Source organism: Octopus bimaculoides, chromosome 1 (assembly GCF_046866305.1).
Source record: "Octopus bimaculoides isolate indiv1 chromosome 1, ASM4686630v1, whole genome shotgun sequence".
In the NCBI taxonomy this organism is placed as follows: domain Eukaryota; kingdom Metazoa; phylum Mollusca; class Cephalopoda; order Octopoda; family Octopodidae; genus Octopus; species Octopus bimaculoides.
This window is the reverse complement of record NC_142928.1, coordinates 109,204,907-109,225,098: the sequence shown is the minus strand read 5'-3', so window position 1 is coordinate 109,225,098 and position 20,192 is coordinate 109,204,907. Positions and strand designations below refer to the sequence as shown.

The 20,192-nt window shown below is 36.7% G+C and overlaps 1 protein-coding gene across 8 annotated transcripts in view; it reads left to right on the top strand.

The window, feature by feature from the left end:
• The window catches only part of LOC106883614 (sodium-dependent neutral amino acid transporter B(0)AT3), a 118,581-nt gene that overhangs the window by 87,516 nt on the left and 10,873 nt on the right, over window positions 1-20,192 (top strand). For all 8 annotated transcript variants that reach the window (XR_016242785.1, XM_052969179.2, XM_089355957.1 and 5 more), the window contains one exon: window positions 18,282-18,394. Coding sequence is in view for 7 of the 8 variants with exons in the window: in XM_052969179.2 (XP_052825139.1) it covers window positions 18,282-18,394 (113 nt within the window). In the remaining variant the exon portion in view is untranslated. The remainder of the gene's footprint in view (window positions 1-18,281; window positions 18,395-20,192) is intronic.

Sequence of the window (20,192 nt, the reverse complement as noted above, 5' to 3'; positions counted from 1 at the left end):
TAACCATCGTCTGTACTGAAACACATAATACCAAGCACAAAACAGGTACTATACACAAACATCATCCAACACCTGATAAAACACTAAAATCACGCCAATAAACAATGACGGGAACCCCACTACTGGTTCACTGACACAATCTACATTCCTAAAAGAAAATAGTACATATAATTCTAGACCGCTGACGTGCACCTGAAAGTGCAGTTGAAACCTATATGTGCCTGAGAGTTTTAATAAGGTTAATGTTTACATGTATCTTTTATCATTCATATTGTTTCTTTTTCAGGCCCCATATTCGAGTTATCCTCCAATCTATAATTTTGGATAATCTACTTCCATGAGTTAGCTCCCTTTACACCCAGTTAGAGTTACTCCCCTTTACCTGCACCGCTGGAGTAACCAGCTCTAAAATGGAATACACACGTGCGAAAAAAATGTGCTTAAATAAACTTGGAATCCCGCACCTAAATAATACTCACCCTGCCCTAATTACCCAACCTTGTCTATATTTGGATAATTTCTCCATTTCGTTTGGAGATACATTATCATCTGTTGGGATTGAGAAGCATTTCTTTTCTTAATGATCCTTGACAGCAATATCTAGTCGAATAACCTCGATCTTTGTGTGTGTGTGTGTGTGTGTGTGTGTGTGTGTGTGTGTGCTGACATATTCCAGAGTATTGTTGTTCGGAGACTTATACAATCTTTTTTTTTTCCCCCAGAGCAGGTGTAATTTCTAGGATGTACCTCTTAAACTTGTCATGTCTGTGGATGTTCCCTTTCTCAGTAAAACTGGGCAGCTAGAAACCATGTTGTTGTTTCTTCCCTGCTTCCACATATTCTCCAATTACTTATTGTACTTTATTACATTATCTGGGGTTTTGTTTTGTTTTTTTGTGGTTTCTGGTGAGGTATTGCTCTTTTACCGCAATAACAAATCCTTCGATCTCAACTCCACCTCTCAATCTTCCAGTGTTGATAAAATAAAGTACCAGTCAAGTACTGGATCGATGGAGTCGAATACTTCCATCTGAAAATAGCTGGTTTTATGCCTACATCGTAAACAATTATTATAGGCACTTAATAGGATGCTATATACCGAAATTTATTTATGTAAGATTTTCTATGCTATTCCTCGATTTGTAACTCCTTGTTCTCCCATGACTGGGACTGTTCTTGTATCCATATTAAACATTCTCGATATTTCAATATCAAGGTCTTTATACTTGAAGAGCTTTTCTATCTCCTTTGTTATTATTCTGGCAAGTCACATCAGTACAATACTTGAATCATTTTATTATGGAATGACATCCAGCCAGCTATGCTTTATTCTTTTGTATGTACTGCATATCCTTGAGAATTTTCTATCAGTCTCTGGTATATGCATGTACATTTTCCTACAACTTGAGCCATTCATTCCCTTACATATCTTCCAACGAAAGTGTATAGCAAACTTACGGTGTTTCTCTTATATACTGTGAGCAGTCAATGCGAGTGTGCAGCCTATAAATCGGCTTCATACTCTGCTTCAGAATATACCTCTTAAAATGTCTCTTTGAGAGTCACTTACTCTTGAGCTGTAATTATAAAGCCTCCCGTCTTCTCTTTTCACTGCGTAGAATTGGATTTTCATTGTTAGTCGTTTTGGGAACTGTCCATGAAGATATTTTAATTTGAAGCTATATTTATCATCCCAATTGCACTTTGTAATGATTCCTTCTTTAATTCTTTAATTTCTTATTTTCTATTCTTTCTTCAGTATATGCGTGTTTAGTGTTTAATCTCTGATTTTGACGAATCTATGAATAGTTCCCATTCTGCTAAATATGTTTGTGTTTCTTTGTATACAGAGTGCAACTTCTTGTACTTGAGTGTCTTTCTTTTGTGGGGTCGGTGCCACGTCCTATTGTACCGGTTTTGTAGACCATATCAACTTATATATAGCCTTTTCTTCTATTCTGAAAATACAAGCGATGTTTGTCGGTCTAAATTTTAGCAATCATTTTCTTGTTTCCGCATCTAGTTTTTCATCACTTGCTTATTTCAGTTTATCGTAGTAAACCTATTGCAGTTCTCACCTGTTCCGAATATCCTTAACATGAGGTTAATTTTCTAGTCAGTGCTTACCGACTTCGTAAGTCTGCATCTTTTGAAAGTGGCCGCTGCGCAGTTGTCAAACTGATGTCAGTTATAGTCTAATAATTTGTAAAGATTTTCCAGATGTATCTCGGATTTGGTACAGAACTTAATATTATCCATATTGAACAAATAACAAATCTTAGTCATCCCTCAATCTTTATCCCTATCCCTGTACAGTTTAGGGCTGCTCTTAATGGGGCTAGCGTTACACAGAACAAAAGCGGTGAAAGCGCTGCCACTGCAGTTGTTGTTGTTATTTTTGCCTGTTTCATTTATTTGCTTTTTTGAATTGAGGTCACAAGCGGTGTTTTTGAAACTAAACTTTCTTATTGGCATAGAATTCTTAGTGTGAATTATTTCCGTTTCAATCACTACGACAAACAAATTTCCTCTTCTTCTCAGATCATGTTTTACAGCCACATACTCCGTTTTTGTTATTGTTGTTGTTGTTGCTGCTGCAGTTGTTGTTGTTGTTGTTGTTGTTTTTGCCTGTTTCATTTATTTATTTAATTGCTTTTGTTGAGCAATTGCTTAGTTTTTACTGGAGCATTGAAAACTGCCTGTTCACCTTCAGTTCTCAAACATCAATTATCTCTCGGAACATCAATTACTATTATTATTGAAACCGTTCTGCACGCACTCGTTCAACGTCTGGTTATTACTAACTCGTAGAGTTGCGTTAAAGAGAAGTTGTGAATATAGGAATGATCCAGCTATCGACCGAATCCATCATAAGAATCGTCTTACTGCCTTTCTTTGGTCGAGAAGGGCAGGTAGTTTTCTTGTTTGGTGGGCAAGTTTGAAAGAACTGACAGACGAGTTCATCTTCAGCCTAATCCTCAACTTCAAGTTCCACTGAAGCGCAAGGTGAGAAGAAAAACGAGGTGCTTCCCTCCACTAAATTTGCTAGAAGTGGGATATCAGTGGCGAGAATGGGTCTTGCAACCATTCACCACGAACTTTTATGTCGAAGAACGCAGATGAGAGATAACATTTGTACTTGATAATCAGGATAATTCTAGATCAGTGGGATTCCTTGATTGAACCAAGATGGCTATCTTCCTAATAGGATGTCTCATGTCATGCCTTTTGTATATTTTTTCTATGCTTGTATTTCTTTTCTTCCTTAATTTATTCTTCATAAACCTACCGTTTTCTTAATTTGTTCATATACTGTCCTCTTCATTTGCCTTCCTGCATGTCGTTGGTATGCTAACGATACAGCTGCAGGTTAGCAGCAAGAATTAGAAGACATTGAAGGTTGGTGTGTTAGAATAATGGGAAGATTTAGATTTATGTAGAGGTGTCCCTAATCACCGCGGTCGTGTTAGTAAGCTCCTTGATCATGTATTCCTCATTAGTTTGGCATTTCAACCATAAAATAATCTTCCTATCATGACTAAGTATGTTTATGTACACATAAGAGATTAAGTCATTTGCTATGTAATGAAAGGAATAACACATACGCATACGCACGAAGACACAAATACTCACACATACAAATATGTGCTTACCTCTGTGTGTGTGTATATATTCATATATACATACACACACACACACGCACATATATGTGTGTGTGTGTAAATATATGTATATATGTATATGTACATATATGTATATGTGTGTTCATATGTGTCACGCCACTTCCGTTCTGCCGGTCACTCCTTGCAGCAACACCTGTCCGTGTTTGGATTGTCCATGCACAGAGGCCATCCGGACTCCCGTTTGCGCCGTGAACAGGGATTAATCTTCTCTCTTCGCTCCTTTGCGCCACATGGGCTCAACTCCCCTCCCCTCTTCATCTAACCCCTCCCCCTGCCTCTCTTCCCCACCCTCCCTCCTACCACCCATCTCTCCCCCCTAACCCCCTCCCCTCCTGCTCCGACTCCTACTTCTTTGTACGTCTCTTCACCTCTCTTCACTCCTACTTCTCTTCACTCCTACTTCTCTTCACTCCCACCTCTCTTCACTCCTACTTCTCTTCACTCCTACTTCTCTTCCTACTTCTCTTCACCCCTACTCTTTCTCTCCTCTCTCTCACTCTTACTCTCTACACTCTTACTCTCTTACACTCTCACTCTCTCTCACTCTTACTCTCTACACTCTTACTCTCTCACCCTTACTCTCTTACTCTCTCACTCTCTTCTCTCTCACTCTCTTTCTCTCTCACTCTCTTTCTCTTCCTCTCTTTCTCCCCCTCCCATACCCACCTTCCCCCTCTCTTACATCCACCTTCCCTCTCTTATACCCACCCTCTCTCCTCTCTTCCTCTCTTTCTCTCCCTTCCCATACCCACCTTCCCCTCTCTTACATCCACCTTCCCCTTCCCCCTTCATCGTCAACACCCCCCTCATAAGCTCATCCCACCACACCCCAACACACTCCTACTCTACCTTCCCACTCCACCCCATCCAATTCCTTACACCCACCACCACACCCCTACCCACATACCCCTACTTCTACCCCCACCCTCAGCCTAACCCACACTCCACCCATGCCTTCCCCACCTCCCAACACCCTCACATCACATCACACCAACACCCTCACATCACACCACGCACACACTACAACTGACCAACTTCTTTCTCCCTTCCCCATTTTCACACACATACGTCAAGATCACCAGCATTCTATCTCCCACACACACAGCCCCTCGTTCTTCGATCACCGTTCTTTCTCCCCCTTTTCCTAGCTCTTCTGTGAAAAAAAATCTCTAACTTCCGGTCAGCCATTACTATGATTAGCCATTACTATGATTGACCGCTGACTGGACACTATTCAATTTTTTTTCTCCGTGTTTTTTCTCCTTGTCTCCGTATTCTTTCTGTTGAAGAGCGTAGCTCGAAGCGTTAAAGACTTTCCGTATTCCCGAGCGTCATACTAATACATCCTTTTGTTGATTACACCACCTGTCCTCGTCTGTTGTTGTTTTTTTCGTACATTCTCCCATATATATATATATATATTATTATGATTGACCGTTGACTGAACACTATTCAATTTTTTTCTCCGTGTTTTTCTCCTTGTCTCCGTATTCTTTCTGTTGAAGAGCGTAGCTCGAAACGTCAAAGACTTTCCGTATTCCCGAGCGTCATACTAATATATCCTTTTGTTATTTACACCACCTGTCCTCGTCTGTTGTTATTATTTGTATATTCTCATATATATATATATATATATATATATATATATATATATATATATATATATATATATATATATATATATATACATATATGTGTGTATGCATATGTGTGTGTGTATATATATATGTGTGTATATATATGTGTGTGTATATATGTACGTGTGTGTATGTGTATATATACATACATACATACATACATACATACATGCAGTCAAAAGGTGGAAGCTAGAGATGCTCATTATAGAAAACAGGTAATAGGGCTCAAATGATTTGAACTTAAACTCTGAAATCTTTATCGAGGACTAGGTCCGCGGGGTAGAGTGACTATAAGAGAAACCCAGGTGAGCTGAAATGGAGACAATGATGCAGATAAACACGATTAGGCTTCATACATATAAATATACATATATACATATATACACATATACACATATAGGTACACATTGATATAGAGAGAGACTGATATATATCGATACATATAACTAAATGTATTCAGAAGATAAATACATATGTACAAGCATATATATATATATATATATATATATATATATATATATATATATATATATATATATAGGCAAGTGTTTTTTACTCTTCTCTACTGTTTTTTTGTTCTGTGTGTATCAAAAATATCGCTATCAATCTAGAGTAATAATTTGTAGTTTTGAAATCAGTAGTTCTTTGACTGCTATTTCTGAATTCTCAGTATGTTGGAGAAGCAGGTTACTGTCAGTCCCTATATATTTATGATTATATATATATATATATATATATATATATATATATATATATATATATATATATATATATATATATATCTTAATATATAAAGCTGAAGTTGTGTGGCTGTGTGAAGCCTTTTTAAAAGTTTATAGAAATCCACATTTTCCACTTTTTCGTAAAAAATTTTACATCAATGGAATTTTCTCGATCTGAACTTTCCAGTGCAGTAATTAGATTTTTAAAATTCCGTTTACTTTGTGTGAATTAAGGGAGATTTGGCTGTCGTTTCTAGCAACTTTTATATTCCTTCCCTTCTCCCTGTAGCGGCGTTCTTATAGAGAATTAGAGTAAAAGAGGGAGAGAGAGAGAGAGAGAGAGAGAGAGAGAGAGAGAGAGAGAAAGTGATACATAGATAGTCATAGATTAACTTGGTTTACCTTTAAACTCTTACTTCTTCTTCCTCTCTCTCATTTAATAGTTTTCCTCTACCTCTAGCATATTTTTCATAACATAGAAACGTAAAAACACACACAATTACACATACGTGATATGTGACAACAACATACACATAAACACATACACGTATCAACATTATAGATATAAGATTTACTTTCTGTGTCTTTCTAATATAAAAACGCGCACGCATTGCTATTTTATAACTGTCTTCCGTTCTCCATTCCTCTCTTTCTCTCTCTCCATTGCTTTCGTTCTGTATTCCTTTCTCTATCTTTTCACTCTTCGTTCCTCTTCCTCTCTCTCATTTAATAGCTTTCTTTTGTCCCTCTACCTCTAACTATACACTTGACCTGGTCATCTGGGGCTTATCACCATTTCTCTACTTCGACCATTGTCCGTGCACATCACATCGCTTTTTCCTCGCTTCACTTTCAAATTTCCTACACAAGCATCACTTACTTCGTGAGGAGTCGAAATATACCTACTGTTTGTATGTATCTGTTTTCTGTTATTATATGTGCTTCGTTTTTACATTCGGTTCTTTCTTCCAAGGAATCTGGGGCTCAGTCATTCATGTTTTCGTTACATTGTCTGTCTGCAGACAATAACTGCAGGTTATTTTTGAGAAGTATTCTCCACTCGATGGTGTTTCGGAGCAAGTCGTCATATTTGTTTCATTTTTCTCTATTATGTGCTTATGTGCATCCTTAGATTTCTAATGAAGTAATAGGCAGTGAAGAGAAGCCGTCATAAGAAAACTTTTAACTACCTCTATTCCTTTCTCCCCCCTCTCTCTACCTCTTCCTCTCTCGCTCTCTCAAACGCATACACGTGCTAGTACACAAATAAAACTCATGTAAAATAAAACTCATGTTCGTCAATGTTTTGTAAATATACCACGATTTTCATTAGGGTGTTACTGTTAGGGTTTTAGGGTCAGGGTTACGGTTTAGGGTTACGGTTATGGTTAGGATTAGGATTAGTGCTACGGTTACGGTTTTAGGGTCAGGGTTAGGGTTTTAGGGTGAATGTTAGGGTTAGTGTTAGGATTAGGTTTAGGATTAGGGTTGGGTAATCGTGCGGGTGTTAATCTGAAAATTTACAGATATGTGAAAAGTACCGACCCTGCCATCTATTATAACTTTTGTTCTGTTTAATATACACATAGATTATGCCTCCAAAGAAGAGAGTTTGCTGGGAAAAGAAAGCAACCGGTTTAAAATGACAGCAACAGACTGCAGCAATTCACCACATTCCAGAAGTTACTTTGAACATAATGCAAAATGGTGCATCAACATCTTCTGCCCAATCTGATAGAATTCTGGCAAAACTGTGTAGCAACAGATCGCCAGCAATTGCTTCATCACAAATTGCCGTCCTAGCTCCTGCGAAAAGGGATTACCCCGCTATGTATAATCAAGGCAGCGCAAAAAGCTGTTTTACACAAGCATTTCTATAGCCAATTAGACAGATGAAATTTACGCACGCTTTCCCTATTAATTTCATCGTCTTTTGAATTATGAACATATTTACATCATAAGGGTATTTTCGTTGTAAGGCTTTCTTTTTTAGTTGATTTTCACCTAGCAAGACTTATCGTAGATGGCGTAATAAGTCACACCCGGACAAGGTAGGGTTATACTGCTAGTATATATATATATAATCAAAATAAGCAACAAGGATTTTATTTGTTTTTTATGGGGTCAGTTTTAATTTATAGACTAGTTTATCAAACCTTGTATATCTAAGGCTGAGAGAATAAAGGGCATTATCCGTTAGGGGTAGGGCTGAGAGAGCAGACAGAAATCATAGTTGGTATAGTTATAAAAATCATGAGATTTGGTAAAGGAAAACTTAAAACAAGATGTTGGCTGGCAATTAAGGAGGGTCGCCCACTAGCAGACCATTGATAATGTAACAGGGGAAGTATTATCATGTAATACTATAGTTAAATGTTTTAAAATAATGTTGCTATATTGTATACAGATAAAGTTTATGGCTATTCAGAGGGTTATTAAGAAGACTATATTAACAAAAGGATAGAAATTTATGGATACTTTTGAGTATATACCAAATTTTACCACAATAGAGGGAGGAAAAGAGATTATTCAGAAATAGTTTAATATTTATACATATTGTATGTACACTTATATACTAACTCATCAAATGGTATCTATGAATATTGATTAATCGCTTTTCACTGGTATTAATAAAGGAGTATTGAGGTAAAAGAACATTCTAATCATATATTAATAAAATTATATTCTAAGTAGTTTTTTTTTATATGTAGTGAATATACCAGTATAGTTTTCTATAAGCTAAGTAGGAATTTATAGAGATACAAAGATTAGCTTACTTTTTTTTTATGAATAAATAAAGGCTAATTATAAATTAATAAAGAAATGAAATAAAATAATCAATTAGTGCAGAATACCATAGAAATAAAATAGCTTAATTACTAATGCTATGGTAAAGTATATTTAGCTTATTAACACCAATGGAGAAGAGTACTTAAGTACCATATTCACCTTGATCTAAATTATATATATATATATATATATATATATATATATATATATATATATATATATAGTCAAAATAAACTCTGAAAGCCACAAAAAACACTAGCCTCATTACATAGATATACATATATGTATATATATCCATGTGTGTGCAATCGCTGATGCTATTTTGTACCCTTTATTCATTAATTCCTTTTTTTGTTTTTAATTGCTAGCGAGCCACTCTTACTATAATGTGTTTAATATATCTTAAAATATTTATATGTCATTGTAGTATCTTCTTGTATATATATATATATATATATATATATATATATATATATATATATATATATATATATAAAGTGTAGTATATTGCCACTTAAGTGTGGCTGACCCCTAGGGGTGGATGTTACTGTTGCTTTTAGCCCCAGGAGGACATCTCCTCCAGCTGGCTTATCGACACACGACTGTGTCCTGTTTGCCAAGGGAGTTATCCCTCTCACCACGGCCAGCAGCACGAACGTATCCGGATTTCAGGGTTATTTCCCTTCGTCGGCGTTCGACAGCCGATGACCTTGGTGAGAGAGAAAAACCTGGCAAATCTTATATCTTCTTTTCCAGTGGCATTCTTCACTGATATTGAAAAGGTGAAAACAAGCAATGTTAATTCTCTAAATGAAGTATTAACAGTAACTGCACGATAAAGTGTAGTATATTGCCACTTAAGTGTGGCTGACCCCTAGGGGTGGGTGTTACTGTTGCTTTTAGCCCCAGGAGGACATCTCCTCCAGCTGGCTTATCGACACACGACTGTGTCCTGTTTGCCAAGGGAGTTATCCCTCTCACCACGGCCAGCAGCACGAACGTATCCGGATTTCAGGGTTATTTCCCTTCGTCGGCGTTCGACAGCCGATGACCTTGGTGAGAGAGAAAAACCTGGCAAATCTTATATCTTCTTTTCCAGTGGCATTCTTCACTGATATTGAAAAGGTGAAAACAAGCAATGTTAATTCTCTAAATGAAGTATTAACAGTAACTGCACGATAAAGTGTAGTATATTGCCACTTAAGTGTGGCTGACCCCTAGGGGTGGATGTTACTGTTGCTTTTAGCCCCAGGAGGACATCTCCTCCAGCTGGCTTATCGACACACGACTGTGTCCTGTTTGCCAAGGGAGTTATCCCTCTCACCACGGCCAGCAGCACGAACGTATCCGGATTTCAGGGTTATTTCCCTTCGTCGGCGTTCGACAGCCGATGACCTTGGTGAGAGAGAAAAACCTGGCAAATCTTATATCTTCTTTTCCAGTGGCATTCTTCACTGATATTGAAAAGGTGAAAACAAGCAATGTTAATTCTCTAAATGAAGTATTAACAGTGGCAATATACTACACTTTATCGTGCAGTTACTGTTAATACTTCATTTAGAGAATTAACATTGCTTGTTTTCACCTTTTCAATATCAGTGAAGAATGCCACTGGAAAAGAAGATATAAGATTTGCCAGGTTTTTCTCTCTCACCAAGGTCATCGGCTGTCGAACGCCGACGAAGGGAAATAACCCTGAAATCCGGATACGTTCGTGCTGCTGGCCGTGGTGAGAGGGATAACTCCCTTGGCAAACAGGACACAGTCGTGTGTCGATAAGCCAGCTGGAGGAGATGTCCTCCTGGGGCTAAAAGCAACAGTAACATCCACCCCTAGGGGTCAGCCACACTTAAGTGGCAATATACTACACTTTATCGTGCAGTTACTGTTAATACTTCATTTAGAGAATTAACATTGCTTATATATATATATATATATATATATATACACGTAACAAATAATTTTCGAGAAAAATATTTCACGGAAAAATAATTTGCGAAGATATCATTGACTCTGTTATCTAGTGTATCGATTTAAAAATGATAACAGAACCAATAATATAGGCAACTTCAGGCCCCCAAAAAAGCATTAAATAGCTGAAGGATTAAAATTAATCAAAGGACATACTAAGTATGTCTACCTGCTAGAAATAGCAGTCAAAATTCTTGTTTAAATCGCCAAAATATACTGATAATAACTACAAGGCAAACGGGCCAAGACAATCTCTCAGCACAAATTCAAGTATTTGGACTCACGTGGACCGGTTTCTGGACTTGCATAATAGCCTGACCTTCCTCAGCACGCTTTACCATGTTAGAGAGCCACAACCCGTCGTGTTGAAATCTGCGCTGCAACTGATTCGTTTTGCGCCGAAATTATGGCAGCCAATTGTGTGAAAATAATTTCAATATGAACCTAATAATTCTTGCGAAAAAAAATTTACGAAAATTAATTTGCGAAGATATCATTGACTCTATTATTATCTAGTGTAACAATTTTAAAATGATGACAACAGAATCAATAATATAGGCGATTGCAGACCCCCCCCCAACACACACACACACACCAAAAAAAAATGTTACACTAGATAATAACAGAGTTAATGATATCTTCGCAAATTAAAAGAGTAAAAAAGAGAGACAGACAGACAAAAAAAAAGGAAAATGTCGTTTGCATCTGAAAACTATGGAAATATTTTAAAAAAACATTTCGTTTAATTTTTTCACAATCTAAGTTTAAAAAGCCGCAAAGACTTTTCTTCATGATGAAATTATTTTAGCATTTCTACCTTGTCTTATTTTCTTTATACATATCAACTCCTGTTACCTTTCAACCTTCTATATATATACATATACATACATATATATACATACACACATATATATATATATATATATATATATATATATATATATATATATATATATATATAGGAAAATGAAAAAAAGCCAGAATGCTGAATTGGAAGCATATTTTAATAAAGATTTCTTCTAACCAGTTTTCATTGCGAAAAAGCAAATTATCAAGAAGAAGGAGAATGAAAATGTTTTTTTACAAAGAAGTACAAAATGAAGAAAATAATATATAAAACAATAATATATAAAAAAAATAAATATACCCATACATTATATTGTCTTTGAGCTTTTGTAGTTCAATAGTAGTTCATGTATAAACTGGTAGGAAAAATAAGGATGCATGAGAGTTGAGAGTTTTGTTAGGTTTAAAAAAGGGGTTAAAAGTTTGTGTTAAGCAGGAAATGTGGTGTCAAAACAGGAAGTGTGTGTAAGGGGAGACAAGTGTTTTTAGTTGGAGTTATGAACTCTTTTTCAACAGGAAATTTGTGTCTGTTCATAGAGAAATAAGGTCACTGAGGGGTGTGTGTGTTAAGAAATGGCTGGAATTTCTCTATGAAAAGATTCTCCTTGTTGATTCTTTCTTATGTGGAGATTCTGTCTTTACATTGATAGAAAGGGAATATAATGAATTTAGGGTTTTTGTTTCTGGCGCAAGAGTCTATGTGGCCACTGAGTGGAATTTGGCGGTATTGAGGAAGGTTTATTTATTCCTTATGGACAGCTACTCTTCTACGCAATGGGAGGCTCGTCTGTCCAATATAGAAGTTTTGGCAACCTGCGCAAGTGATGACATAAATGAGGTTACCAGAGGAACAAGAGAAATTGGTTTTAATTTTAAACTTTGTTCCTCGTTTGAAGGTAAATTCAGAGCCTTCAAGTAGGTAGGGGCAGGTGCCACAATTAGGGCGTGCACATTTTTTAACTGATGGGGGTGGAAGTGGTGTATGTAGTTTGGAATTGGTTAATAATGTTTTCAAATATTTGTGTTGCCATTTGCATTTAAGGACTTTGTGTGTATTAATGATATTGTTCATTTTCGGGTCTGTGGTGAGTAAGGGGAGGTGTTGTTTAATTGTGGTGTATGCTTCGATGTTTTTGAGGTTATGGGTGGAGATGTATGGAAGTATTTTGGGGTTGGGTGTGTTATTATGTTGGTTGGTTTTTAGTGTGTTTTTGTCAAGTTCCTTGGCACGTTTTATTCCAAGATCTATGAGTGTGGAGGGATATTGGTGTTGTAACAGTGTTTTTTTTTGAGATCTTGTAAGCGTATTTCTCGAGTGGTTGGGTCAGAGACAATAGTGCAAATTCTTTTAGCTAAATTAAAGGGGATATTTATCTTGGTGTGTTTTGGGTGGCATGAGCTAAAAAGGAGGTATTGTTGTGAGTCTGTAGGTTTGTGGTAGATGTCGGTTGTGATTTGGTTATTAGGTGTTTTTATAATTAAGAGATCAAGAAAAGGAAGATGATGTTTGCTGAATTCCATAGTGAATTGAATGCTGGGATGTATGTTATTAAGTATGGATTTGAATTCTAGAAGGTTTTCATAGGGTTCCTTCCATATGATGAAACAATCATCCAAATATCTTTTCCAGTTATCCATTAAAAAGATGTGGAAAAGGTGTCCAAATTTCTGGCGTGAGGTTTCATATAGTGTTAATTCAAAAAAACTCATTATGAGGTTCGCAAGGACTGGTGCAGCTTTAGTACCCATCGCGATACCACATTTTTGGCGAAAGTATGTGTCTGCAAACAGGAAGTAATTGTTGGTCAGAATGAACTTAAGTGATTCTATGATGAAAGTTGTGTTGATGCGATTAGGAAATGTTTCTGGGTGTTTGTGCAGCCAGAATTTAATTGCCTCAATCGCATATTCATGAGGGATATTTGTATAAAGGTTGACCACGTCAAAAGAAACCAAGAGTGACTCCTCGTTTGTTGTTTTCGGGAGGTGATTGAGCATGTCAAGATCATCTCTAATGAAACTTTTGATGTGGCTTAGGAAAGGTTTCAAAAGAATGTCCAAGAAATTACTTAAGCGATGTGTTTCGCAGGAGGTGCCTGCTATAATGGGTCTTAGTTTTAAATCTTCCGGTGCCTTGATGTTGATGTAGATTTCAGAGGAGAGTTTGCAAGCTTCGGTGATGGATTTGTTCTTATGGATTTTAGGGAGGCCATAGAAGAGGCTGGGCTTGCATTTGAAATTAGTGATGTAATCTTTTTCTTTGACCGTGAGTCCTTGACCTTGCTGGAGTATAAGGGTGGTGAGGTTTTTGAGAGTTTTTTGTTGTTTATAGTTGGTGATAGTTTCATAGAAGTAGTTGTCGTTTAGTAAGGAGAGTGCTAGGTGTTTGTAAAAATCTGTGTTCATTAGGACTACAGTACTACCTTTGTCAGCTTCTTTGATAGTAAGGCTTTTGTCCTGTTGTAAGTCTCTTAGGTTTTTCCATTCTATGCTATTAAAGTTTGATTTGACCTTAGTTTTAGGTGGGGTAAAAGGGAAACTCTGGATGTGGTTGCAAAAATCATCTAGTGCTTTATTCCTTCCTTTGGAAGGTATGAAGTTGCTTTTGTTTTTAATAATTGAGTCATCCTCATTGTTGAAGTCTATGAAAGCTTCTGTTAAACGAAGCTTTCTGCAAAATTCTGAAATGTCATCCTTGATCTCAGGGGGGGGGGGGGTCTTGGGGTGGGTGTGAATTTTAAGCCTCTGGCTAGGATGTTAATTTGGGTTTGTGTAAGGGTTTTATTAGAGAGGTTTATTATTTTAGTTTTCTTTTTAGTTTTCTTTTGATGGGTCTGTATTAGCGGTAGTGCCTGTTTTTCTCCCCTCTGTCTAAAAAATGGTTGTTGAAGTAGTGGGTGTAGTGATTGTTAGAGTTCTGGTAGAAGGGGTAGGGGTAGGGGTATTGTTGGGTGGATAGGCTGGAAGTGGATGGGTAGGTATAGTGATTGTGTTGGTATGGGATGTGATGGTTTAAGGTTTTGTGAGAAATGCGGTGGGTTTTTGGGTGTTTGTAGGGTGGATTGTATGCAAGGTTGGAGTTGGGTAGGTAGTTATTGTGGTTCTGTTGGTGTGGGTTGCGTGGGTATGAAGATCTGTAGAAAAAATGGTATGATTGTGGGTGTTTGTTGGGTGGACGGTATGGGGTACCTTGGGTGGGAGATTTATGCATAGGTGTGGGTAGGATTCCTTGTTTGTTATTGGTGTAAGAATAAGGGGCATTGAGATGGGGATAATAACAAGTGTAAGGGGGGGTTCATGATGCTTCTAGTCCATATGGAAGGAGAATGGTTGAGTTGGGTCTTGTTTGGATTATTTTGTGGGGAAAAAGGGTTTTTGTAGGGTTGGGAGAGGATGTGTTTTGTGTAGAGGGAGGTAGGGGGTATATATATATATATATATATATATATATATATATATATATATATATATATATATATATATATATATATATATATTCATATATATATATATATATATATATATATATATATATATATATATATATATATATATATATACATATATATATATATATATATATATATATATATATATATATATATATATATATATATATATATATATATATATATATATACAAACGTATATATATATCTATATATATATATATATATATATGAATATATATATAAATATATACACACACACATATATATACATATATATATATATATATATATATATATATATATATATATATATATACACACACACACACACACACATACAGAATATGACTTTGAGAACTTTGAAAGGTTCCAACCAGTGAACTTTGAAAGGTTCCGGTCAGTGAACTTTCAATTTTATGGGATCCGTTTCCGTTTTGACATATTTTGGTGTGGTATTAAAGAGAGCTGGACTGGTTGAGGTAAAGTAGTTGTGGCGTAATGTTGTTATGTGTCCTGAGTTCGATTTTTGTAGTGGGCAGAAAGCACGGGGACCAAGTCTTGGGTGGATTCTAAAATTGATGCTAACATTATTTGTGCAATATTGAAGGAATATTTTCTACAACACAAATGATGTAGCGCTCCCGGCGGCATTGGAGAGAGAAGAGATTGAGTTTTTTTAGTCGACCCCAATAATCAATGCCTGTCATGCCATCTATCTTTCTTGGTATTGACTTCTGGAGTGCTTCCACTTTCATAATGAGTTGCTTCGTGTGGGGAGACCACAGTGGACAACAGTATTCAAGGTGGGGTCAGGCAAAAGTAGAGTAGAGAAGGATGATAGTGTGGGCATCTCTAGACCGGAAAGTTCTCAGAATCCAGGAGCACATCTTGCGTGTCAAGTCAGCCTTACTGTTTACGTGGGACCTCCAGCTTAGATTGTAAGCTTAGATTAGTAATCAACAATTACTCCAAGGTCTCTGGTGTTGTTGGATGACACTAGGGAGTCGGCCGAGGGAAGGGCATATGGAAGTTTCAGAATATCCTCTTTTCCAAAGTGGATCAAATTAAACTTATCTTCATTTAGAAGCATATTGCTCTTTTCCACCCATTGGACAACAGCAAACAGATCTGACTGAAGGCATGTTCGGTCTCCCATACCGTTTATGACCTTCTGGAGTTTGGAATCATCTGCAAAGATTTTCAATGTACAATGTTTGATGACGTCTACTGTGTCATTGATGTATATAATGAAGAGGAGTGGGCCCAATACAATATCTTGTGGGACGGGCACCACTACTGACTTTGGCTGAGCTGGATCGGATTCCCTCAAACACAAGATGTTGGATTCTGTTCGTCAGAAAACACTTTATCCACTGCAGCAGCTTTCCACAGATTCCAATGTTGGACAGTTTCTTCAGCAGGATTTTGTAGTCCACTCTGTCAAATGCCTTGCTGAAATCAAGGTATATGACGTCAGTGTTGCAGCCTCCTCCCAAATCTTTTAAAATGTCATCACAATGGTGCAGAAGCTGCAACAGGCAGTCCCTACCATCACGGAAACCATGTTGCTTGGTTCAGCAGATTGTTGTATTCGAGGAAGTGAGTTATTCGCGATCTCACCACCCTCTCAAATTCTTTAATGATCTGAGAGGTGAGTGAAATCGGACGGTAGTTCGCTGCAAGAGATTTGTTTCCCTTTTTCAAAACCGGAACGACAGACTGGGAAAGAAAATGATCAGGAATGCAGCCTGCGTCAAGTGAGTTCCTCCAGAGCTCAACTAGAAGGGGTGCAATTTGATGTCGACACATCTTCAGGACAGTGACCGGGAACTTATCGGGACCTACTGCCAAGTTGTGAATGATCTTATTTCTGTTAGAATATCAAGAGCACCAAAAGTTATGTCAGATATAGTTAGTTGAGGGTTTACATCATTGATACTAGCCAGATCAATCGCATTAGGGTTACTGAAAACAAATCAGTATTGTCTCTGCAGTATCTCGCACATGGATTTTGCATCATCATGTAGTGTTGTTCTCATGAACCAAAGGACCAACAGTGGAAAAAGCGACTTTATGAGTTTTATTTTTTCAATGGCCCAATTCTCCTCAGCTGCTATTTGTTTGTTAATGATGGTCATCATGCTTTATTGGAGGTTGTTTTTCCATTCGAGTGATGCAATGGCAGTCGAATGGGTGCGTTGCGGCTGACAGTATTTAAGTTGGTTGATTTTCTTGTTAATTCTTTTTATTTTTCTGATAATTTCTCTTCTATTTGTATGGATTCTGCACTTAGATATGTTTACTGATCTTAATGGGGTATGTTTTGCGCATATACTTGTTATAGTATCTATCAATGTCTGCCATGATGTGTTTATGTTGGTGGAGGTGTGTGCGTGCGTGAAAGCTCAATCAACGTGTGAAAGATCATGATTGATCGCATCCCAGTCTGCATTATGAAGTTGGGTCAGGAAAAACTCATCCATGAAATCAAAAAGCAATTCCATTGCTTCCTTATCAGGGATTGAGGTAGAAAAACCTGGTTTCAAGCTGCTTGGGGACCAATCAACACTGGGAAAGTTGAAGTCCTCCATCATTAATATCTTGCCAGCATGACATTGATAGATGAAACACTTAATACTGTTGAGGCATTCCTTGAAGCTTAGTAAAGGAGTTAGGGGTGGCCTATAGAGCCCAATTCTAACTTTGTGAAGGAAAAATTAAATGAAATAAATATTTTTTTAACGCTCAACTAAAATTACTGCAGCACGCGCCTAAGTTCGCTAGCTTGATGGTTCGAAGGTTTACAACTCAATAATTTTTATTATGGCACTCCGCCAGACGACGAGTGCACCAGCTGATCCAATCAATGAAACAGCCTGCTCTTGAAATCAACGTGCAAGTGGTTGTGCACTCTACAGATACGCGTACTCTTAACGTAGTTCTCAGGGAGTTTCGGCATGACAAGGAATGCGACAACGCTGACACTTCAAATTGCAAGTACTACTCATTTTTACCAGCTGAGTGGACTGGAATATCGTGAAATATAGTGTCTTGTTCAGGAAACAACTCGCCGCCGGGAATCGAACCCACGATTGTGAACCGAATACCCTAACCTGTAAGCCACGTGCCTTCACTAATTTCTATTCTATAATAAGAGTGGCATATTTTTGTTCTCCTCAGGTTTTAAAGCTTACAAAAGTTTTGAAGACTGTCAAAGTAGACTTATGGAAGTAACCAAGAACATGACGAAGGAAGCTCCTTTCACTTGTGATTTGGATAAAGAATTAGAAAATGTAAGTAGAAATAACGGATAACCTTCGTAAAGAAATTACAAAAATCCAATGAATTTTTTTCTAAAGTTCGTATTCTTTCGTGTTTCAGTATGTATTGTCTTCTAAATAGAATATATGAGACGGCATTCTGTCTAAAGAGCGATTGCGTCATGGAAACTGAAGTATTTTTAGTTTCTAAACAACCCGTGATTAGCATTTGTCTTTCCTCCCCCCCCCCACAAAAAAAGCATTAATTATTCACTACTAATACATTTCTAAGTATTTATTAGTTATATCTATTCATATTGGTTATATCCCTCTCCGATTCAAATCTGTGGCTTTGTTCCCTTTTAAGAAACTATTATTATTTTAATTCTCTAATTAAGAAACCAAGAACTGTAACTTCTATAAAATACTCAATAACATTTCCGTAAGCCAACGAATTAGCCGAGTCGTTAGAGGGTCAGCTAGATTGTTTTACAATAATCCCTCCCTTTTCTCTATTATCTGAGTTCAAATAACACCGCCGTCAACTTTGTCTTTCATCTTTTCGGAGTCGATAAATTAATTAGCAATCTTGGAGTGGGATCGATTCTTCTGTTTTACGGTCTCTCTATCTCCTCTTTCTTTCTTTCTGCAAGAAATCGATTTGGTCAGGCCTGAAAAGGATGGGCTGTGCCAGGTCTAAAAGTGCTCAAGATGTAACGAGAGCAAACCTACTGCAATAACTTTTTTAAAAAAACAAAATTAGAGAAAATGAGATCGATTATCTTTGGGTTTCAAACCAAATAGGAATTTTTCCTCACACACGTCAAAAACAAAACTTATTTGACAGAAAAAGTGCATGATTTCGAATTTTTTTAGAAGAAGCCATTAAATTTGCTCTTGTCCAAACTGAATCATTAGGTAAATTAAACGGTTTGTGCAGCGACCTCAAGTACTATAAAGCGTCCACAAAAAGTGTACTGAAGGACTATGAACTGAGTTCGAAATTTATTGAGTAAATAGATATTTCAAAAGCATGCTGTTCGTGGGAACATCTATTTAAATAAAGCGGTCCTTATTAGTGAAAAGCTTGGGAACCAATGCGTTAAATATCGGTATTCCATCTACATAACTGGAAATTGTATAGAAAACAGTTTCGAAAATGTATTTGGAAGATATTATAGTCGGGCAATAACAAAATTTTTTAACATTTTATGAGTAAATACCTTACTAGTGTTTCAAGATATATCATTTGTGATGTCGAATCAACTTGTTGGTTTTCTTTATCAAGGACAAAATTTATAACTAAAATTGGAAACAAACAGTCGATAAAGGTACTCTAACATATTTAAGAAGTTTCAAATGAGCTATCATAAATATATGCCTCAACCTTGTCACCACCACTTCTCTCTCCCCATATTCCATTATCTTTATAAGACGATAATTACAGAAAAAGGTATATTTGAGACAACTCAGATAAATAGATTTGTATTATCCTCCGACGTCTTACTACGAAACATTTCAGTAAATTACGAAACCCTCCCAAGCTGGCAATTACTTGCTCAATTGTTATTGCTATATTTAATTCCATGTTTGTTAAAGGTAAAAAAAAATGGAATTTAAAAACTTTCTATGTATCTGACGAGATTTAAAACTTGACAATCTTGCGCAAAATTGATTCTTTTAATCAACACTGAAATATATCCATTCCTTAGGAATAACACTAAAATATAATTGAGATATTTAAGCTTCTTTCATTTTTGTACACTACTACTATTATATTCCAGCTCAAACATCCAACATATTCAGCCTTCAAGAAATTAAATCCGTTTGT